This window comes from Anarrhichthys ocellatus, unplaced genomic scaffold, assembly GCF_004355925.1.
Source record: "Anarrhichthys ocellatus isolate YVR2014 unplaced genomic scaffold, GSC_Weel_1.0 scaffold30, whole genome shotgun sequence".
Taxonomy (NCBI): Eukaryota; Metazoa; Chordata; class Actinopteri; order Perciformes; family Anarhichadidae; genus Anarrhichthys; species Anarrhichthys ocellatus.
The window spans coordinates 4,679,755-4,702,601 of record NW_022280060.1 but is presented as its reverse complement, the minus strand read 5'-3'; the positions used below and the strand labels follow the sequence as shown (position 1 = coordinate 4,702,601).

At 44.8% G+C, this 22,847-nt stretch overlaps 2 protein-coding genes across 6 annotated transcripts in view; both read left to right on the top strand.

Moving 5' to 3' along the window:
- Positions 1 to 935: 935 nt before the first annotated feature.
- edem3 (ER degradation enhancer, mannosidase alpha-like 3) lies at positions 936 to 12,875 on the top strand. Of its 4 annotated transcripts, none has more exons than XM_031864149.1 (21): positions 939 to 2,646; positions 2,757 to 2,802; positions 2,970 to 3,070; positions 3,295 to 3,334; positions 3,767 to 3,879; positions 4,031 to 4,184; positions 4,685 to 4,819; positions 5,669 to 5,774; positions 5,989 to 6,086; positions 6,370 to 6,495; positions 6,596 to 6,679; positions 6,943 to 7,026; positions 7,380 to 7,504; positions 7,869 to 8,040; positions 8,139 to 8,284; positions 8,389 to 8,533; positions 8,933 to 9,124; positions 9,399 to 9,564; positions 9,977 to 10,162; positions 10,561 to 10,575; positions 11,500 to 12,875. In XM_031864149.1, exons 1-21 carry the CDS (start codon positions 2,525 to 2,527, stop codon positions 11,895 to 11,897), a joined length of 2,754 nt encoding a protein of 917 aa, XP_031720009.1. In that variant the 5' UTR covers positions 939 to 2,524; the 3' UTR covers positions 11,898 to 12,875. The 4 variants fall into 4 exon arrangements, with proteins under 4 accessions (XP_031720007.1, XP_031720009.1, XP_031720008.1 ...); XM_031864148.1 differs by having other exon boundaries at positions 10,561 to 10,608; XM_031864147.1 differs by having other exon boundaries at positions 936 to 2,646; positions 10,561 to 11,592.
- A 458-nt stretch (positions 12,876 to 13,333) lies between these two features.
- Positions 13,334 to 22,847, top strand: part of LOC116392473 (uncharacterized protein C1orf21 homolog) — a 28,908-nt gene continuing 19,394 nt past the window's right edge. The window contains exon 1 of one of the 2 annotated variants that reach the window (XM_031863958.1): positions 13,334 to 14,718. The gene's annotated coding sequence lies outside the window, so the exon portion shown is untranslated. The remainder of the gene's footprint in view (positions 14,719 to 22,847) is intronic. The other variant, XM_031863957.1, reaches the window with a different exon arrangement.

The window sequence follows — 22,847 nt, the reverse complement described above, 5'->3', positions numbered from 1 at the left end:
TAAAACGTGTTTCGTCTCTCAAGCGCTCTCTCACTTTATTTGGATCCATAATAAAAGTTATTGAGGGAAATATCAGATAATGAAAAGACCAATCTTTATAATAAATTAAGAAAGTTGTTTGTAGTCCTTTTGTTGGTCAGACCTACAATGAACATACATTTAAACCATATGAGGAATCAGAAAACCAATCAAATATAAAACTACAGTTTAATATAGTAATGTTCCACTTATGAGTCGGAGACAGAGTGAAGTCCTTGCATGAACTGGTTTATTAACGTTAACCACACCGAGCAAACTCACAAGTGAACATGACGTTTTATTTACAGTTTTTATACATCTCTTACTCGTTTGTCCCGGTCCAACAACCTTTACCAGCTCCCGTCACAAAACAGGTAAACCCGCTCACCTTTATCTGCTCGACCAATCACAGGCTCGCACCTTGACCAATACGTACAGCGCATACTTGTGATAGGCCAGAGAGAGGGCGATCACAGAATCTCATTTCCCAATTGTTCCCCATGTAGCCTTAAAACCATGCCCGTCACCTGTTATTTTATTTAGTGTGAGACTGTGAGGTCTTGTAATGGTGTAAACACGAACGGGACAAATGACGTTACCATGACAACGACATGAAATATGATGTACAATTGTGGGTATTTATTTTGTATTTTTTACTCCCTGATTTGAACGTCTTCCAGGCTCTTTCCTCACAAGATGAGAGGTAATTTCAAATAATCTAATTTACTTGATTTTGTCAAAACAGCTTTAATGGCAAAATCTAATATTTGATTAATAAATAAAGAAATAAATATCCTCTGATTTCATGTTTTTTGTTTTGTTCCATCTTTAACTCTTAATGTTTCTGAGTAAATTTAATATTCCAAGCTGAACACACCTGTTCTGTCCTCTTTGTTTACCTTTTTTTTATTCTCCATGATTCTACTGGTTACCTCGTGTTTAACGTCACATTGCAATGAATTGTGGGTAATTCCCTTGGGCAACGTCTGCCTCTAATGCTGATTTACTTAATTCTAACCCTAACCCACCGAAAGGCAACACAAACTATTACAGTCTGCATTGGACGTTTTATTTCCGTAATCTTGACTTTCAGGTAACTATGACTACTTGTTTAACCCATTCAAACGCGATTAAACTGCTGGCTAACCTTACGATACGGTTAAATACGCTTAATAGTGGGGTTATATACATGTCTAGAGTTATGTCTGCAAATCTCAGCGAAGGAGAGGCGATATGCCTCTCGGCACCTACTGCCTGTCAAGCATTACTCAGGGCACACAATCCTTGTACACCAGGAAGCGGATGTTGTTGACGTTTTTATCGCTACGGCATCCGTTTTTTTTTTAAGGCAGGCTAGCTTGGCGAAACAACAGTTTACAGGTAGATTTGACCACTCTATAACCTAACGGACAGAAAAGATCGCTCTGTCAGGTCTGCTGCCCAACAATGGACGCGGGTTTTGTTGACTTTCTTGTGTTATTGGTCCGTCTGTTTGTTCTCGCCCGCTAAGCTAGTTAGCCAAGCTGGCTAACTGGCTTAATAAACCCCGACAAGTGTTGGGCTGCTTGTTTTGAGTGGCTGACGAAAGACAAATGTCTAGAGGAGAAAATAATTAACTCACATCTAATAAGGTTTTACAGTCGACACATGAGAGAGATAACGGAAGGTAGTATGAACAGGAGTTTTCAAGAGCTGTTGGTTTGATTTATGGTTTATTTGGCTGCAGATTGTGTGGAGTAAGTGAACGATTTGTGGATTGGGATTGTAAACAGAAATAAGACTTGGATTGTTATTTCGGTGTTTGTTGCTTGGGTTTACAGTGAGTCGTAACTGTGTCGTGATAACGGAAAAGGCGAGACGTTTCTTTGATCGCTGCTGCGTGAAGACTACATCTATAAAATACCTTTTAATGTTATTTACATCATTAGATCGCAGGATTCATTTGATTTGTGCGGGTTTGCTCTGTGGCAGACTCACATATAACGTTATCATTTTGCTTGTCAACGTGTCACACCTGCGTACAGTATGTCCGGGTCACCGTTTGGAAAAATAAACAGGTGTGACTTACCAACTGTGCACTACAGCTAGTGCCCGGTCCGTCTCTATCAGTTACACGTCGATATCTGTTTACTTGATATAACAACATTCCTAGGAATCTTTTCATTTGATTGCAGTTTTGCACTGTAAGTGCACACATGAAGGCGCACATTGTACATAGTCGGTCATTAACTTGTAGTCTTGTTTTTGGCGTTTGCTGAGAAACAGATCAGCAACAAACTAGCATGATTACATGAAGCTTTCTGTACATATTAATGATTAAATGGTACATCTTAGGCCAAGCCAAACAAAGTGCTTTAACATGATCCCAGATGTATAACATTAATGGGGTGGTGTAGGTTTGTGTTTCTTAGGAGTTTTTGTTAGTTAGAGCTATTTGGTTAGGGCAGTGGTAATGACTAGCTATTTGCTCTGGGACTGACCAAGAGGCGAGCCAAACTGTAGTTTTATGTATATTGCTACGATCTCGCCCACTACCACAATGCCGGCTGTACTGTTTTCGTTGATGCTGCTTGGAGCACTATGCAGCCTGGGACAGGCCATGTCGCGGGAGGAGAGGCACAGGTTGAGGTGAGTTGGGAAAAAACCAACACACACACACACAGCTTCCTCACAGCGAGAATCCCCCGAAAACATGTTCCCCACGCTGACTTTTGTCTGTTTATTTCCCCTCAACAAAGGAACCAAGTGGTCGAGATGTTTGACCATGCATATCAGAATTATATGGTAAGTTATCCATTTTCACTGGATCTCTTCACATAAAGAGATATTTCTAGTTTCTAATTTGCCTTTTTGCTGCAGCTTTGCAGAACTTCTTTCATGTTGGATGTGTGTACATTTTAAGATGACTAAGGTCTAATCAGACTGAGCTGGTGTTTTAACGTGTTTCTCAGGACCATGCATACCCAGCAGATGAGCTGATGCCACTAACATGCAGAGGAAGAGTTCGTGGGCTTGAACCCAGCCGTGGTGACGTGGACGATGCGCTGGGAAAGTGAGTAGCACACTGACTGTAGTCCCGTGAGTCCTAACGCACTAGCGGAGCCATGATACCGTTGGTCCACACAAAGATCACCACACCTGGTTAAACGCTCGCCAGAGGTGGAGGGTGGAGACAAATTGTACACATTGCTGAATAACCATTTTGTTGAATAATGTTATATGAAATCTAATTACATTAATTATTGCTAAAAAATAAATTCTCTCTCTCTTTGGTAGGTTCTCTTTGACCCTCATAGACACACTGGACACTCTGGTGGTGCGTATTGGTTTGGTTGTCTTCCAGTAATTCTTTGTGTTATTATTGTGAGGCTGTATTTTGTATCATTATTGTTCTATTATATCCACTGCTGCTGTTATTATTAGTGGTCATACTTATTCCAGAGGATGTCGTATGCTGTACAGATTGTGAAGCCCTCTGAGGCAAATTTCTATTTTGGGCTATACAAATAAATTTAATTTCATTTAACAGAAATTAATAGGACAACACACTATGGAGGTTTTGTATTATATAATATTCTGTACTGCTTAGCAGATTTTAGAGTGAAATGTCAATGTTTCTAATTTAAAAATGAACCAGTCGTCTGAAGAATGTCCTGAGTCTCTCAGTCCACCTTTAATCAATGACATTTTAAATAATGATAATAATTAAGCCTGATTTTTATAGTCCTGTATTATTTGTCATTGCCAGCTTTTGAACAAGACGACAGAGTTTGAGGCTGCAGTGAGAAGAGTGCTGTCAGATGTGAGGCTGGACAACGACATCGTGGTATCGGTCTTCGAAACCAACATACGAGTCCTTGGGTGAGATCGGATTAGACAATCGACACATATTAATGGTTAAGAAATAACCCAACAAGTGTACCCCCCTGACCGGCAGCAAAACATAGAAGTGATAAGAAATCACTGGGTGCTGCTGTTCTTAATTCCTAACGTGTGATTGTTGTGTGTTCAGAGGTCTGTTGGGAGGGCACTCCATGGCTGTGATGCTGAAGGAGGGAGGTCAGCACATGCAGTGGTACCAGGATGAGCTCCTGCATATGGCCAAAGACCTGGGCTTCCGACTGCTGCCAGCCTTCAACACCAGCAGTGGCCTTCCTTATCCCAGGGTGAGACAACTGCGCACAGACAGAAACACCTTCATTCTGCTCCTTAATACCAGAAACACACCGACTTGTACTGTAGTCTTTGTAAGGTGGGGATGTTCAACAACAGCATAGAACACACTTGTTTTGTCCTGTCAATGGCACAGCAGTCCCATATTATCTAATTTTCAAGATAAAAACCTTTCTTTTAAATAAGATCCTGTTTTATTAATCTCTATGTCAAACATATTTGATGATGTACTACAAAAAATGAATATATTTGAACTCATTCACACATTTCCAGGGTTGTATATGTAATATGTCAAATTGACCCTTTTGTAACCTCTCGGATCATGACTACATATTTCCATTTTCCGCTTCACTGCTCTGCTCGCAGCTGTCACAGCCTTTGAACGCCCATGTGTTCGTGTTCATGCACGGTCTCTTGCAAAACAACTGTGACTCTAAAACAGATTGAGTAATGTTTTTTTTTTTTCTTTTCTTTTTTTCTTTCTACCTGACAGGTGAACTTGAAGTTTGGTGTCAGGGGTCCTGAGACGAGAACAGGCACAGAAACGGACACCTGCACTGCGTGTGCGGGAACCATCATCCTGGAGTTTGCTGCCTTAAGTCGCTTCACTGGAGAGCCCGTGTTTGAGGTATCAGACGATAAGATCCTCCTTTGGCTACATTAACATGTTGTGATTTATGATTTAGTGAAGCCTTTTTTTTTTTTTTTTTTAAGGCAGATGTAAAAATTAAGTCAACAGTGTGAACAGATTTATGCTGTTGTCCCTCAAAGTATTATAAATGATAAAGCAATATATATATTTTAGCCATCCAGCAACAGCAAAATGTCTTTCAGGAATAACTCCTCTTTTGACTTCAAGTTTACAACAACAGCTAATTATTTATCGGCACAACTGTTCCAACACACAAAACATAACTACCGGGTGTCATCACTGTCAAAGAGCTTGTTACAAGAACAAGAAAGTCATCAGCTATTTGAATAGACATGCATCGGCACTAAACAGCCACACCTTACAGGTGGCTGGCATCCTTTGTTTATTCTGGTTACACCGTGTCATTTTGTTTTAGAACAGGTTTCAGACACAACCCTCTTGTTTAATGTAGAATGCTGTGTCATGTATCTCATGTCTTCAGTGAGAACTCCTCCTCTTTTGTTGCTTGTTGATCAATGTGCATCTCACGGAAATAGATACATCTCAATGTTGTCTACTGTATAAAGTGTATACAAACAGGAAATGAGGGTAGGGACCCTGTAGCTGCAGTGGTACTCTGAAATATTTCAGAGTTAGATATTTTACCCTGTGCAACGATATTAGAGCCTTTCCTTGCACTGGTTTACTTCCTGGCAGCAGTAAACTGCTGATCAAGCACAGTCTATTGCTGTAATCTCTCTCACAGTTGACAGCTTCTGCAGATTGATTTTAAACTTCATTTTTTATTATTTTTTTTTAAAATCAATAATACACCCTTCTTCACAGGCCCATGCCCGGAGAGCTCTGGACTTTCTGTGGGAGAAGAGACAGAGAAACAGCAATCTGGTGGGAACCACCATCAACATCCACTCTGGAGAGTGGGTCCGCAGGGGTGAGAGAGGGGGGGGGGAGTGTTGAGAGAAGTGAAGGAAGGAGGCTGTGGCAGATCAGGACATGGGAAAGTGTAAATCAAGTATAAGTGTGCAATCTTTCTGTCTGGGTGAGAGTGGATTTGGTGTCACAGAGGGTTGATGGGTAAACATGGAACATCATCTGATTTTTGTTGTTGTCTCATAGAAGTGTGATGATTGATTGTGTCACCCCAGACAGCGGAGTGGGAGCGGGAATTGACTCGTACTATGAATACCTGCTAAAGGCTTACATCCTCTTGGGAGATGACGTGTTTCTGCAGCGGTTCAATATTGTGAGGACAAAGACACACACACACACACACACACACACACACACACACACTTGTACAGAGTAATTTGATGCCCCTCTATCTGCATAATAGCATCTCACTATGGCATCACCAACATATACCATAATACATTCTACTTTTATGTTTGTACACTTCAGGATTCTGTTTAGTTCTCCAGCACAGAAGTAAAGAAAAGTACTCGTACTCAAATGTCTATTGGTGTATATCACCGAGCACCACACCACCGTTAATATTATCGCCCCTCCACTTGGCATGTCCCATTTAGCACTATGCATCTATAATGAAGTACATAAGCCAGCCTCCGCTGCTGCTGGACGTCCACATCCACAAACCTCTGCTTCCCGCTCGCACCTGGATGGACTCTCTGCTGGCCTTCTTCCCTGGACTGCAGGTTAGATTGGATCATGTGAATTGAAAGTTTTGCTCTTCCTATAACGCCTTGTGCTGTAACAGTAACGCTGTACATACTGTACATACTGTGCGTGTTCCAGGTGTTGAAGGGAGACATCCGTCCTGCCATCGAGACTCATGAGATGTTGTATCAAGTTACAAAGAAACACAACTTCCTCCCAGAGGTAATCTGTCTCTCTGTGTATCCAACTTTAAATACCATCTTAGGCTTTGACTGCTCCACAAAAAGAAACGCCACATTGGTCTCATTTTACCATGGAGACAAGTAACCCCCCATATGACTTGTGTTGTCAACCGTAAGTGTTTGGAAGTGAAACACGCTTGCATTTCATGCGACTACGGCCGCAGTTTAGCTTCGTCTGTCTGTTGTAATGACAAAGCGTTGGATGGTACACTGACCGCTTCGTCCTTCTCCGTGTCTCCCCAGGCCTTCACCACTGATTTCAGGGTACACTGGGCCCAACATCCCCTGAGGCCAGAGTTTGCAGAGAGCACCTATTTCCTTTACAAGGTAATTCATCAAGGACGCTTGACATAATGCAGATGTTCTCTTTCCGCTGTTACAGTACAGAGGTAAATGCCCAGTTTTGTGCACCAGATTGTGTTACGTTACAATTACAATGGGACTCATTTACAAAATGTCGGACACACTATCTCCATTTCTGCAGTTATTAAGCAGCCTCCAGTACTTTGCCTTTGGCATTCTTGTGTCTTGTAAAAAATGTATAAAGGAACATAATACGATGAAACACTTGGGATTGGGAGTTACATCTTTGTGTCTCGTGAGATTCCACTGGAGCCTTCCTCACAGTGGAATGTCCTGTCCTCTGTTACGATCACACTACTGTCCTCTGATCCTCCCAGGCCACAGGAGACCCGTATTACCTGGAGGCCGGTCGCACCATCCTGGACAACCTCAACCGCTTTGCTCGTGTTCCCTGCGGCTTCGCTGCAATGAAGGACGTACGCACTGGGAGCCACGAGGACAGGTGAGGATATAAAGAATTATAAAAAATATTATTATTATCTTGAGATAAAGACACACACTCTTTGCAAGGATCACTCATATTAGGTTATTGAAAGAGTTGGTACAAAGCAGTGTACTGAAGACGCAAGACAGGTTAAACATTTCATTTTTTTTAAAGCAAAGAAAAATACTTTTGCCATCAGAATAATTTAAATGATGCTATAATCACATAAAAATGAGTGGCTTGATACATTGATTAAGAAAAGTCAAATGCACATAGCAATGCAGCCTATAAAACGTCCACAATATGCTGATAACGCTGGCTCTACTTTTCAATGCCCTTCATTGATTATCTGATAAATAAACCAGCTGTTCTCTCCTGCCAGAATGGACTCCTTCTTCCTCGCTGAGATGTTCAAATACCTGTTCCTGCTGTTTGCCGATGCGGAAGACTTACCGTTTGACGTGGAGGACTACGTCTTCACAACCGAGGCACACCTGCTGCCTCTGTCCCTCTCCACGGGCCCTCACTCGTCGTCCATTCCCTCAAACAGAACGGTACTCGACACCGTTATGATTAATATCTGAGAAATTGATGAACGCATGTACACATTCCAGTTCCTAAGAGAATCTGTGATTTACTCGTGGTACTTCAGTCCAAGGAGGAGCTGGACGACTCAAACTTCGACTGGACCTGCCCTAACACCCGCCTCCTGTTTCCTGACCCCGCGTACCCCCGTAACCTGAGAGAACCAATCCGCAGCGCTGTGGACAAGAGCTGCCCCCGCCCCGCTCCTTACCGGTACGTGTACGTATACAGGTGTGACCCGGTCATGTGCCTGCGCTTAGCTATTTCTCCCGACTGCTGTGCCTCTTCCATGTTTTTAAACTCTTCCTCCTCTTCAGGGAGCCCGGTATGGGTCATCCTCCACTGAGGGCGCAGGACTTCATGGCAAACAACCCTGAACATCTGGAGCTGCTGAGGAGAATGGGAGTCAGTCTCATCCACCTGAAAGATGGCAGGGTGCAGCTGGTCCAGCATGCAACTCAGGTCAACTGCTTAACAAGGATAAACATCTGCATGTTCTCATTAGTGGCAGATTAAAAAAACAACAACACAGAATCCAGAGCTGGAATAATTAAGTCTGTTTATAGAATGTGACTCCTCAGCTGTTTTGTTGTAATTACTAGGGATGGGAATGACGCAACACTGATCACACAAAGCGATAACTCTAGAGCTGACGAGTAAAGGTTACCTGTTGAAATTTGAAGACACGGTTCATGATCATTTGTGCTATTATTTAAATGCAAATGAGAAAGAGAACATGCTGTGCTACTGGTGTCATTATCCAACGGAGAATATATTCTTTGTACCAACTCTACAAATCATGGTGTTCTTTCCATCCTGACTTTTTAAACCCCTCTCACTCATCTCCTCGCCCACGCTCAGGCGGTGAGTGCGGTAGCAGCAGAGGACGGCGTGCGCTTCATGCAGGATATGATGGAGCTGTCCAGCCAGCAGCAGAAAGAGCAGCTGCCTCCCAGAGCCATTCAGATCGTCTCACATCCATTCTTTGGCCGGGTTGTGCTGACCGCCGGCCCAGCACAGTTTGGCATAGACCTGTCCAAAAGTTCCACAGGGGTGAGTGGCTTTTGTAGCTTTGCCAGGTTTCAAGTGGGCACTTAATTCTCCTTCTGTTTAGTTTTTTTCCTAAGAGAGCCTCTCACTTTTCTCTGGTATTTTTAAGAGGGCTCTTCCTCGCCTACAATATTTTCCTAATTCAAACAGAGGAAAAGATGAGTGGGTGTTTTTTTAGCAGCAGGCGAGAACATGTGGACAACTGCAGCACTGTACACCCCATAATATCACAATGTTTTCCTTCATTCTTTGCAAAAATGTGTGCATCTGTGTGCAGTTACGAGGCTTCGCGACTGTGGCTGAACCCTACAGTGGCTGCAGCGAGATCACCAACGCCGAGTACGTCCGGGGCCACATCGCTCTGCTTCAGAGGGGCCAGTGTATGTTTGCCGAGAAGGCCCGACACATCCAGAAGGCCGGCGCCATCGGGGGCATCGTCATCGGTGAGTGCGAGTGGCTGACGACGCGAGACGGAAGAGGGCTGCCCAGTGACTAGATTAGGCCTCTATAAATTGATAATCTTGAAGACAGACGGTCGAATAGGGTCCTTTACATGATAATAACTTAATAATACAGCAGAACTCAAGTAAGCTTAATAACAGCGATCTGCATCTAATATAGGACCTTTCTAAACAGTTGTAGATTTCCTTTACGAACCATAAAACATTTAGTACAACCCGTATATCTATTTTTTTCCTGCTAATAGTTTAAATTAGATTGTTAAATCTACAAAATGTCAGAAACTTTTTCTTTGTTAAAAGACGTCAATGATTCAATTCTCACCAAAGTTGTCGTCGGTTAATTATCTTCTATATCTCTCCGTCATATCTTTTCGCTCTCTTCGTCTCCTTCCAGACGACAACGAGGGCAGCAGCAGCGACACGGCTCCCCTGTTCCAGATGGCGGGAGATGGCCGCAGCACGGATGACATCACCATGCCTCTCCTCTTCCTCTTCCACAAGGAGGGCAACATCCTGTTGGAGGCGCTGAAGGAGTACCGGGAGGTGGAGGTGCTGCTGAGTGACAAAGCAAGGGACAGAGGTGTGACACTGCTTCCCCCCCCCCCCCCTAAATGTTAGAACTCTTCTCTGTGTTCCACGAATCGCTCTCGATGAGATTGATCACATCCGTGTACCGATCACTCTCCCCTGACTGAGCCTCATTATGTGGCTGGCTTCATGAATTAATGATGAGGATGTAGGGATTCAGGCTTTATTTGAAGTCTCAGAGATCGTGACTCATTCCGGAGTCACCCACCACCTGTGGTTATAGCGGTTTTACACACTTATCAATATTGCATCGTCATTCTTTTCCTCTTTTTCCTCATTTGCCAAATCCCTCTATTCCCTGTGGTGGACTGTAACAGTGCATCTCCTCTCCTCTCTTTCTTGGTTTCTCTTTTTTCTTTTTTCATAACCCTCTCCCCTTTGGATGAGCAGCCACCATATTCAAAGGTAAACCTCTTCCTGGCAGACTGATTGAGGGCAGTAAGTATTCATTTCCTTCTTTCTTCATCTGGTGTCCTCATTCTGCATCCCCCCCCTCGCCTTTATCTCCGTTCTCCCTCCTTTTTACAGTCCTGCTTTCATCTCTCCATCCCTTCCTCTCACTCTGCCCTCTAACCACAGGATTCTGTTTGTGTTTGATAGGAAAGCTCAGTGCAGTCACAGTATTGTCATCTCTGATTGTCCCCCTTCAGAGCTTAGGCCATGGCAGCTCTTTATGTCTGTTTTGTCACCGGAGAAAACCAATAATTACACATGGCGAGGCTAGACACGCGGCGGGGTATGACCCCAGACCCAGCCATGGGTTTATACATGGATTCTGGAAAAAGTTGTCACAATTTGTGTTTGGTCGACTTTTTTTTGCAGTGACACTTTACTACAAATCCTAGTATTTATGGCAACAATGACCAGATAGATACCTTGTGCCTATCTGCACTCTAATCATAAAGCCTTACAGTCATTACCTGTTGTCCTCGCAGTATTCCACACGACTGTATCATAAAAAGCACAGACTCGTGTACAACCTGCAATAAAAGAAGCGGCTACAGTTTTAGAAACGGATTCACACTTTTTTTTTTTTTTTTTTTTCTAACCACATCTTTGCAAGTCACAGTTTAACTATTTGCCAGATTTCTTTTCACAGATGACTCTGTTTGGTTGTGCAGCAATGCGCGAAAGGCTTTATTCTGTGGGAAACATGACTCACCATCAGCATCATGCTGTTATAGTTGACAGCCTCACAAGGAAAACGCTTCTATTTTTGACTGAGAATGGCTACCAGGGGGCATGTTGTATAGATTACTGACTGAAGAGGAGGACAAGTCTGTTTGTGTGTGTGTGTGTGTCTGTCTGACACTCCTTCTTTCTTTTCAGGTGTGGAAGTGGAGGAAGACTGCTTAACTGAGGCAACAACTCCCACCTCATTTGAACCCATTGGCCAATTGCAAATGAGCACGTTGAAGGTCGACGAACTGGCTCCTGAGCAGGTCACTCCATCACAGCAGGAAGTCAGTCCTGTAGAGCAAGACACAAGTCCTGCAGAGGAAGTTACACCACCGGAGGAGGAAGCTAGTCCCGCAGAGGACGTCGGACCACCGGAAGAGGAAGCTACAGAGGCTGATCTGGCTCGGCCCAAAGAGGAGAGAGACTCTGAGGACAGAGAGGAGCCCCAGGGCGACACGGACTCGAGCAGCCAGTCGGTGGATGAACTGCTGGCTGATTGGCGGGAAGACTTGGAGGCGTTCCAGCAGATGGAGAAGGATGAGCTCTGACAGTAGTCAGGCGCGTGACTGCGGTTTGATCCCGCTGTGGGGAGACACCTGGAGGGGACGCATCAACACAAGTCACCAGTGTCAATCTGGTGAGCTCAAAGGGAGCTGACGGAGATGTCTCACATGGACTGTCTGGTCTCTTGCTCTCTGTTGATGGCATCACGTGCCAAGGCGGCCCACATCCTGTATCTCTGGACCACGAGGGAGTCCTTTCAGGCCCGGTAGTTTAGGGATGAGAGACCGGGGTTCTTACCTCACTTTTTTGTTTTTTTTTTCTTCACTTTCGCTGTTTCATAACAAACCTTAATGAATGACACGGACCAGACAGAGGTCCGTGTCCATGTCATTCATTAAGTGAGATGCTGAGTGTAACGGCAGTCTCACTCTCTACTCCAAATTACTTCTCACACTGGTGCTCTCTCTACGCATCTGTGACTCGCATGAATGCCGGTCCAACAACTAATAATTAATCCATCGACCAATTCATTTTATTTTAAAATGTGATGAATATGTGTGATGATACATTTACTCTCTTCGTGGTCTTTGGCCTTTATCGTATGTACATGATGCGAGTTAAATACTTGATTCGTGTGGGGGAGCAGTGACTGACTGAGCTGCAGGATGGTTTTGTGGCTTAATGGTAGATAGACTCGACCACAAACTTGATCTCTCTCTCTCTCTGGAGAATATATATGAAGTCATCTGTCAATGTAAATATGTATTTGTCAAGATATAGTGACTGAAACAATATAGTGCTGCTTTGCTCAGGTTCTGGTCTCACCCCACAAACAACCAACCTCTGGACCACATCAGGTGGAGCAGACACACCCTCGGCTGCGTGGTGGGACAAATGACACGCATATAAGGCGCCACAGGAGGGCGCTATGAGATCTGTCTGATCTAAGATCTGATGAGCCAAAAATAAACCAATAAATTAACGTGATGAAATTAAATAAAAATGAAGAGGGAAATTGGGAAGACTGGTTTGATTATTTGAGTTCATGCTATTTTAACACCGAGGTTTAGCAGATTCATGGATTTGGCTGATTTTACTTCACAAGGATGTTGATGGGTTTTAAATGTTCCACCACTTTGAAATGATACAGAAGCTGCTCCAATATATTATTATGTGGAATTTCAGAAGAAACGGAAAACATGTTGACTTTTACAGGAAAGTGGAATATTTGAATGGAAGGTCTTATTTCTTTTAATTAGTTTTTTCCAAGAGGCATGTTTCTATAAACAGTGGGCGGACACCCACATAAAATCAGTTGAGTCAACTTCAATATAATTGGAAAATGTTCAGTATGCACCAAGGCGTTACAACGCAATGGTGGAAGAAGTGCTCATATCTTTTAATAAGGTAAAACTATATATATATATATATATATATATATTCAAATTCCATGAATTTAAGGTTAAAAAGTATTACCTGCAAAATGTACTTTAGGTACAACGGCCCCTTTAAGAGAATATTATTGTATATCATATTCGTGATATTAGTTCTTCACAAACATGCAATCTACATTGTAATGTCACAGCTGGTCGAAGTGGTGCTACTTCTCACTAAATTGATTAAATAGCACAACATTTAAATACTTAAGCATAAATAACTCAAAGTATTGTACTTGACTAAATGCATTTCACACCAACTAGAATAAAGTGACACCAAACATTGAGTATCTTTATGGAAATCCAGTAGAATTTCTGTGAATGTCTTTCCTTCAGATGTTCCACTGCATCATACAAGGTCAATACTTAGAGCTCGTGGTGGATCACTCAGAATAAGACGGCAGCTCGGGATCCAGCAGTGATTGGTGAGTTCGGTGGGGCACTCCTCGGCAAGATGGCTGCATTGCTGCGCGCAATAGTGGCATCCTGGTGAAATGACGCAAGCCACAGTTTACGTTCAGTCCTCGAGGCTCTGAGCTCTCCGCTCTCCACAGCGCAGATCCCGCCCGACTCACAGCCGGAAGACCGACCCGGCGATCCTCCAGTGGACCGAGGCGATCCGGTTCATCTGAGTAAGTACTAGCGCGAATTACTTGTTAATCTATGTCCCGGAGGTGTCGCGTAGCCTGCCGTGGAAAAACCACGCGCCCGCTCGTGGCTTCCTTTTCTTCTCTTTACTCCTCTCTTTTGTTGTTGTTTCCTGAGTGCACCGTGATTGCCCGGCGCTTTCCTTCCTGCTGCACACTGGGGCTTTTCTCGCATCTGTCGATGTTTTGTTGTTGGCGGTGCTCGCTTTGCAGCGCTAACTGCAGCTTTATAGCGTCATTTCACGGGCGATTTCAGAGCAACAAGAGGGCATTCAAGTGATATGTGTACATTTCTTCAGGGGGGGGGGTGGTGGTGTGTGTGAATGCACTCGCTCGGCTCGGACAGCGTTGGCTCGGGCGCATTTGAAATTTTCCACACATCCTGGTCTGCTGTGCCACCCCCTCCTCGCCTGCTGCCGCTGTAAGGCCGGTCTGGTGCGGGAGGTGGGGGGGGGGACGGACCTGGGCTGACCGAGGCTACAGGCCGTTAACCTTTCTTTTTTGTGTGTGGAAATGAAACTGTATGTGTGTACACGCACGTAGATTCGTTTGCACTCCCACTGCCCACAACTCTGCCTCCCCCCTGTGGGGAACAAAGCGCCCAGTGTCTCCCATGTAGCGCAGCTGGACACAGCTGTTGAGCCGAGCTGCAGCAGCTCAAAGCCCCGGGACAGAGCTCTGTGGCCGGGCCAGGAGGGGGGCTGCTGCACAACCAGGACGCTCCACAGCTAGGAGATGATAGGAGAAACCCATTGCCTCCTGTGGACCACCACACATGACCAGTAGGTTCATTTTAGTTTTTTAAAGTACTAAAGGTTGTTGGTCATTGCTGCTGTTGCAATGTGTCTGCTTCAGAGGGGCAGACACGGCAGCTGCAGGATAATAATGGGAAAGTTACAGCAGCCAGAATTAGATTTCATATGCAGACTCATTTGCAGCTCATTAACTGAAACTCGGTATCCCTCCCCGCTTCCTCAGACACCATCATACCCGCTGCATCACCACAGGGGCCTCGATAAGTGCAGCCGTTTAAATGTGCCATATGGCCACTCGCCGCTGTACATTTCACCCGTGTGATCAACACCAGCCCATTACATCCATTCGGTGTTTTGTGCAGCACCCTGGTGTGAAAGTAGGTTGGTGTGGCCAGCGACACAGAGCGTATAGCATCCAGTCACCAGCGGCTTACATCAGGGTTATATGGGTAAGCAATCCTGTGAGTGGATGTTGCAAGCCCCCCATCCCACCCCACCCCTCTGCCTACTTGATTTATCTTTCTGTCTTCATCCATCTGCCCCCCTCACTTGCTCATCACAGAGCGTGGTGTGTGTGTGTGTGTGTGTGTGTGCGTGCGCTCATGAGTCGTTGCTCACATATGGCTTATAGTTTCCGGTGGCTAGCCAAAGAGACTGAAACACACTCCTCTCCCTTCCTCTCTTTCTCCGAGGCACGAGGCTCTATTCTTAGCCCCCCCCCCCACCATCATCCTCGTCCCCTCAATCATCCTCGCCATCATCTTCCCCGGTCCGGCCAGGTCCACCTGTGGCCCCCCTCACCTTGAGTTGATTAACAGTAGGTCAGGTGATTGCTTTGGCCCCTCTACGGGTCATGACTCAACACCTGTGATGTCACCGTGTGAGGAGGAGGAGGAGGGTTTCCATGGTTACCAGGATGTCTGAGTGTCTGTGGGCGTGGGAGGGAGTTCCCACGGCCATCTCGCGCGTCCACAGTTTGTGTGTTTTTGCTTTTTGCGTGCGTCGTGCTCTCTGACCGGCAGCGCTCGGTGCTTGTCAGGTGGGATGAGGTAGTCCGTATTGCGGTGCAGAAAAAGCACAAGGCCAGCGCAACACGATCCCTCTGGGTTTCTGCGAGTCTGCCAGTTTGACTGAGAGGCCCACGCTGGTCCATCGGTTTTGTCTCAAAGCTCGAGCGGCAAAATGCTGCGGCGTGAAAACCCCTAAAAGAACTGCACTTGTGTTGCTATCATCCACTTGGTTATTTGTAGTTTGAGTGGTTGTGTACGTGTGTCTGCATTGCAGTCGACGTGCAGATCGGTGGATGTAGACTATTTCTCCCATTGGTCTGCTGTCTGATTGCTCGCCTTTTGAGTCAGCAGGGGTTGGCTGTGCAGCCTGCGTGCATGCTTTGCATTGTGTCCCGTGATGAAGCAGCGTCTTCTCTCCGTGTCCCCCGACTGTGTTTACGATGCAGTTTGTGCTCAGAGTCCAGTTGGGATGGGACATGGAGACAGTACTGATTTTAGCGTGCCAGTTTTTTTTTCTTCTTCTTTCGTTTCTTATCTCTTATTCTCATTCTCATGTTCGCTCTGAAGAGCTGTGTGAATCCCTGCACAGTGTTTTCCCATCAGACGGAATGCATCTGTTTCCCATCTCCTCCGTAGATAAAAATGGTTTCTGATGGCATCTCTGCAGGCCTTCTCCTCGTTAATGACGACTCCACTGTTGGTCTGATGTGAGAACAGAAATGGAGCGTTCAGCCTTCAATAAAAGCCCAAATAGTTGATATGAAGACAAGTGATGAATGACAACAAACATCCTTCTTTCTTGGGTTTAGTATTGAGTAGAGGAGGGTTTACTGTTAAACTATACCATTTTATTCTTCTGCTTTGTGCACAAACATTACTCGTAGTTACTTTTCTATAGGGGATGAGTCTCTTACTTATAAAACTCGACGTGCCTTTGCAGGAACAAACAATGTAGAGTTTTGATTTAGCTTGATGCGTCAACATTGACTTAAGTTGGTGTAATAGCGACGATAGTGATCAGTGTTGGTTTTATATAACCAGCAGTAGGGCAGGGCAGCACTTCAGTATTGTTTTCTTGCTGAAGCATCTTGTTATAAGAAATGAATCTACTAATTGATGTCATGATTGATTGTTTTGTTTGTATACAACTGCAGAAAATAGTAAATACAGGCCAGTTCCAAGTTGTCATATTATCTTAAATGTCTCGCTTTGTATGACCAAAACCCCCATAAATAGATATTCACTTTACAGTGATATAAAGAGTAACTCGTCACATTTGCTGGATATGGTGAATGTTTTGTGTTTTTTGCTCGATGGATGATCTTAAAAAATGAACAAAGCAGTTACAGAATCATTCCCGCCCCATTGACTAACCAATTAATCGGCAAATTTCCTCACTTTGCCATCATTTATGACAGAAAAACAACACATTTGAGTCTGGAACTAGCAAATGTTTGACATTTATCACTTGGAAAAATTAGCAAAAAGATGGACCGTTGATTAATAGTTGCTGATTAATTGTCTGTCTGTCGACTAATTGATACATTTCTGTTGTGGCAAAGTAACAGATTCCGAGCAAGCTGTAATTAACAGCCAGCAGCGTTAGTTATATGAAGTGTTTCATCTTATTTAATGCATAACAGTTGTGTGCTACCTCGCCTAAACCCTGTTTTTGTGATTTTTCTGTACAAGGTATATCAATATACTGATAATGATTTCAGTCACATCACCCAGTACAGCCGCTGTCGGCGGATTGTGAATCATAACAACCTCATGTTAGGTGTCATTAGTCTCTGTTGAATAGTCTTTTGAATGAAAGGTTTCCCGGCTCTGTGTGTGTGTGTGTGTGTGTGTGTGTGTCACAGTGCAGGATGATAGCCGAGGAAAAGCTCTGGTTTGCATGTGAAAGAACAACAATGTTGCTGCATCACACCAGCCACGGTGAGACGTGAAACACGGGCTCGTCTGCAGCGCGTCGGTGGAGCGCTCGAGCAGGAAAAACATCTCTGTGTGTTTCACACACACACAGACTGACATCCGAGATGGCTTCGCCAAGCATCCTGCAGCACGCCCGCCAATTAGGCTAGATTGATATTTATTTTCCTCAGCTGTGATTTCTAATTAATATTAATGCCGGTGTCCTTTTTATCTTGCCGGCGGTGGGTCGGGTTGTTCACAATTCAGATGGATTTGGATGAGAAAACATAAGCATGTTTGACCTTGTGTTGCGGCCTATCAGCCGCGTCCAGCAGTCTGTTGGTAAATGTGATGAAAAGGCACTTTCTCACTCACACTAAACTTGAATACATTAAACAAACAGCAATGATAATAAAAAACACACAACACCCTTTTACAGATCTACAATTAGCAGCAGTCCTTTTACTTTGGAGGAACTGCAGCCAGGACAGAAAGATGTGCTTTTTCTCCAGACCGGACTAACTGTGCAGTGCATAAACACACCTGTTAAATACATCTTAAGAATACAACAAGATCTCAAATCAAAGGTTAGGCAAAGAACTTCGCTAAGTGCGGTTCAGAGGAGCCAAACTTGGTCTTGAAAGCTGGCTTTAATGAGCCAGCTGATGCTACTGCTTTATTCTCTTTCTGACTTGGTGGTGTCTCAATGCAGCGCAGCAGGAAGCCACGGTATCGCTGAAGCATTTCGTCAGTTGCTTCTCCGCCCCGTTTTGATCCCGCTCTTCACCCACCAGCCACCTCCGGGCTCTGACCTGCTTTTACCTCCGTCCCAACTGGGTGCAGCAGAACGGAGGGAATAAAACTGGCGCGACTACTACTACGATTTCTGCTCTTTCGGGGGAATCCGAAATCCGAATCTCTACAAAAGCTCAAATAAAAATGGTAAGAGCCAATGCAGACCCCTCAGTTTCAGCTCAACTGCTTTTTATGGGCCTGGAGTAAAAACATCGGCTTCTTGCCAATGTGAACGTATGTAACAACTTGCCTGCTCTTATTTCTTTACCAGCACATGCCTCGGCTATATGTGCAATGTGTCTCTCATTGTCAGTCACGCGGCCGGGCTACGGTTTCACCCAACAGAACAGAGGAGCTCCTGTATCTACCTCCTTCCCTCCACTCTGTGTCTACGCCCATCCCTCCCTCTTTGACCACTTATCAGCTCATTAGAACAGTAAGAAAAGAGGAAAGAGACGCTGCTCGCACAACAGCAGACAGCGAGTGAAATCTACTCTTAAAGCAGCAGCACCACTCGAGAGAAGCCTTTACTGTGTGTGTGTGTGTGTGTGTGTGTGTGTGTGTCTGTGTGTGTGTGTGTGTGTGTGTGTGTGTGTGTGTGCGCGCGTGTTGGCATGGCTTGTCAGACTGATGGAGTGCTTAAACTGGGACAAGAGGAGAGGTGCAGCATTTGCTGCCTGGCTAGAGTAAATATTATGGCGCGTTGGCCCAGGAGTTGTACTGAGACTCTGCTCTGTCACAGAGAGGTAAAGACACACTCGACACACTGCAGCACACAGCGTGAAGCAGCTTTGTGTACGTCATTTAGGGTTTTTTTTTCTTTTCGAGCCAACTTTGTGTTGAATTTGTAGGTTATTTAAGGCTGGGCGACACATTGAGATGATATACATTTATTAGTGGTCATAGATTCAGCTACTGACATCTAGACATGTCAGTAGGAAAAGTAAACAATGAGGTTAATAAGTGTAAACATTAAAATGATAGTAATAATACTGTTATTACTACTATTAAATCTGTAGTGTTTCCGAGCACCGGTGTCCCTTTTAGAAAACCTCTCATTTTACTAGAGCAGGATCTGACAGTCCGCTACGCGCAGTCCTGGTTCTCCCGTGCCTCCCTTCGCTCCAGCGGGCCCAGCTATACGGCCTGGTTTTCCAGCAGTATGGTGTTGTTTTTGGCTCCCACCGGGGACCGGCTGAGAAGCGAGGCAAAGCTCTGCTCCTGGCCGGAGGAGGAGCCGCTGCTGCCAGGCGCGGAGCTCTCCACCTCCCTCTGGAGCTTCCGACTGCAGGTTCGAAGGCGTTAGCGGACCCGGATCTGGTTCTGGTCGCTGCTGGAGTCTGAGTTTCTGGTAAACCTGCATGCCGTAAATATTTTTGTCTGATTTCTCAAGGAATCTGACCCGATGACAGGCATTAGGAATAACTATGTAGAAATTGCCAATATTCTCGCTGATGATCAATATAGTTCATGTCGAGGCATCAACATTAAAATTAGACTGTTTAAAGTTCCTTGCAGTTACTAATTTAAAAAAAAAGTACTATATGACACAAGATAACAGACTGTGGCAGAGGTTTCCATCCATATTGTCCACTCCCATGTTGCCATTGTTCCAAACCACAAATTTTAGATGATGTATAAGATATAAGCAGAAAAACAACTAATCAATAGAAACACTCTACACAGACTTTTATCATCCAGACAGGAACTTCATATGGCAATATTGATATGTAACGCGATATTAAAGGTAAAGTGGCGTCTACTTCTGTATTATCGACATGGCGGTGTGTATATGATAGTATTTCTGCAGTGTTTCATTCCAAAGGTTGGCCACCTCTCCTCTAAGAAAGCACGGCTCACACCCACTCGCACCATAAAAGCATTGGACATGTTTACGAGATAAAACATTAACCGCACAGGGGAAGAGGACCAGAGGCGTCGAGACGTGTGTGGCTTGCTGAGCAACATTTCGCCTGAGGAAACGCTGCTCCACTACCAGCGTATTGCAATGCACTGACCAGCTAACACGGAGCGGTGCCGATTGAGGATGAATCTCTGCCCCCGTCACAGTTGGATACTTGCCCTGTGGCTCCGACCGCCGCTTCCCCTCCCATGCTTTCAAATGTCCCGTCTTACCAGGAAGCTGAATCACAGCCAGTCACTCCTGCTTACTTGTGGGAGCTGATTAACCCACAAGGCAATCGGATAAAAAAAAAAGAAAAGAAAAAAGATAACCTGTTACGTTCGTCTGGTACTTTTCTCTCTTTTGCTTTTTCGGCCAGACAGTTTTTCAGGCTCTGTGGTCGCGCGCTCTGCCTCTGGCACAACCCTGTGTTTGAGAAACCTTCAGCGCTGCACACTGCCCAGCCTGTGTGCATGGTTTGTGTTTATGCAAGCGTGTATACTGTCTCCACCCCCCCCCCACACAGACAGTCCTTCTGAGTTCCCCCTTTGACAAACTGACTTGTAGAGAAGGCTTATTCACACAACTGTGAATAGGTCAACACCCACCTCACGGTATGCAAGCATGGGCAAGCCTGTGTGTTTGCCAAATCGTACTCATTTTAAGGGCTTGGTCATTTGCCACGTGTCGTCCCCTTTAAGGCCTTAACATGCCTTTAACAGAGTAGCCCAGCTGACATCATGGCATTATTTATATCTCTAAATTAGGCTACTGCTTTGCTTTGGCGAGTATATGGCCTGTGATGAATGTTAAGCATCTGGAGCGAGTTGCGTGGATCCTGAGGTGGTTGTGTGCCAGTTGGTATTAAGAACTATTATCCCCTTCAGACGATGTGATGTTTATCTGTGTGTGTGTGTGTGTGTGTGTGTGTGTGTGTGTGTGTGTGTGTGTGTGTGTGTGTGTGTGTGTGTGTGTGTGTGTGTGACAGCAGGAGCGAGAGATAGTTGGTTAGTGTGAGGGTCTTAGCTGACTCACCAGACTAAGCTTGTCCCATTGACACACTTCAGCGTCTACAGGAGTAGGCGAGCCTGAGAGCAGCACAGCTCAGCCGTCCTGTGGGTTAAATCAACACTGTGCAACGCCCCGCTGTGGTCTCGCATGTGGCAGTGAGCGGCTCATTGGGAAGAGCTCAGTACCGACTCCGCCAATGCTCAAAGTGGACGCATTGATCTCGTTGTAAGAGATGCAAAAGAGTCCTATATTCCTAAACCTCTAGTTTTCCTTTAGTTGCAGTGGTTCCCGGCCTTCTCCATGCGTGTGATCCCTTGATACAAAGTGTCTATTTGGAGCATATTGTGAAGAGTTCAATCAAAAAGTAATTTTCCTCTCACTGACTGTTTCATTTGAAGAATTTTCAGAGGATTGATGAACCAGACTCTTATTTGACAATACAGCAAGCCAAATCTGACAAAAGTCGGAAAGATAAACACAAATTTGTGGAGTGAAAGTTAATTTTCCTACTCTGGTAATCATTCCGTCACCCTCGAGGATGGGGAATAATTGCTTTAGGACAAGAAATGTGCATTTGACACAACAAAATCAGAACAATGATTGGGTGGTCTTGAAATTTCCTTACTTTGAATGACTACATAGCGTCTTTCATCAAGCCAAGCATCCAAAAAAATTCTCAAATGGACAATTTAAGTGTCAAAATCAGTAACAAAAGAAGCTGTTCCCGAGTGTCCCCCTTGAATTTCAACCCGAGAGTGATTTGTGTGTCGTTGAAGCATCCCTCTGTCATCGGCCTCATTACAGGCCACAGCTATTTATTTATAGCTGTAGTTGGCTTTGTAATAGTCGCCCTACTAGCTGTAGCTCATGTTTATAACCCAAGTAATAGCAGCTTGGCTTACAGATTCACACAGCCTAGCATTATCCCTGCACACAACAATGGCTCTGGGACTGCTGGGTCTATTTTTAGCCTGCTCCTACTCACAATTTGATGTTTCAATACACACAAATCAAAGCCCTTTAAACAGATGCTTCCCACTCACTGGAGACCCCTTTCAAACTTGAAAATCTATCAAGGATGCTCAGATTTCTCGGTGCACTTTCTTCAGTGCTTTCAGAAGGGAGTCTCTGTGCTTTGCTAATCTAATATTCACTTCAGTTCTACACTAATAGCCCGGAGTTGAGAGAAAGTCTTCTCTCTTTCAGTGGCTGCTTGTGCCTTACACCCACCCCCCGTCTTATTTTTCTGTCTCTGTAGTCCTCTTTGGCTTTTGCTTCACTGTGCTGTGATTCTCTGACGGATACCAAGCAACCCCGCGGCAGAGTTTCTTGGTATACACCTCGTCCTCAGTGCAGAATCCTCATTCTTGACTCCGTCAAGAGACGGATTACGCCGGCTGAGATTGTTATTGAAACTTTGTCGCCAGTGTCTCTTTGCGACTACGTGCCCCGGACTGCACTAAGACCTCCCGCGTGTGTGTGTGTGTGTGTGTGTGTGTGTGTGTGTGTGTGTGTGTGTG

What these genes read in the sequence shown, in the direction of transcription:
- edem3 (XM_031864147.1), top strand. Translation starts at nt 2,525, where the DNA reads ATGTATATTGCTACGATCTCGCCCACTACCACAATGCCGGCTGTACTG. An exon ending in AACACAACTTCCTCCCAGAG is followed by an intron (nt 6,680 to 6,942) that starts GTAATCTGTCTC and finishes GTGTCTCCCCAG; the next exon opens with GCCTTCACCACTGATTTCAG. An exon ending in CATCGGGGGCATCGTCATCG is followed by an intron (nt 9,565 to 9,976) that starts GTGAGTGCGAGT and finishes GTCTCCTTCCAG; the next exon opens with ACGACAACGAGGGCAGCAGC.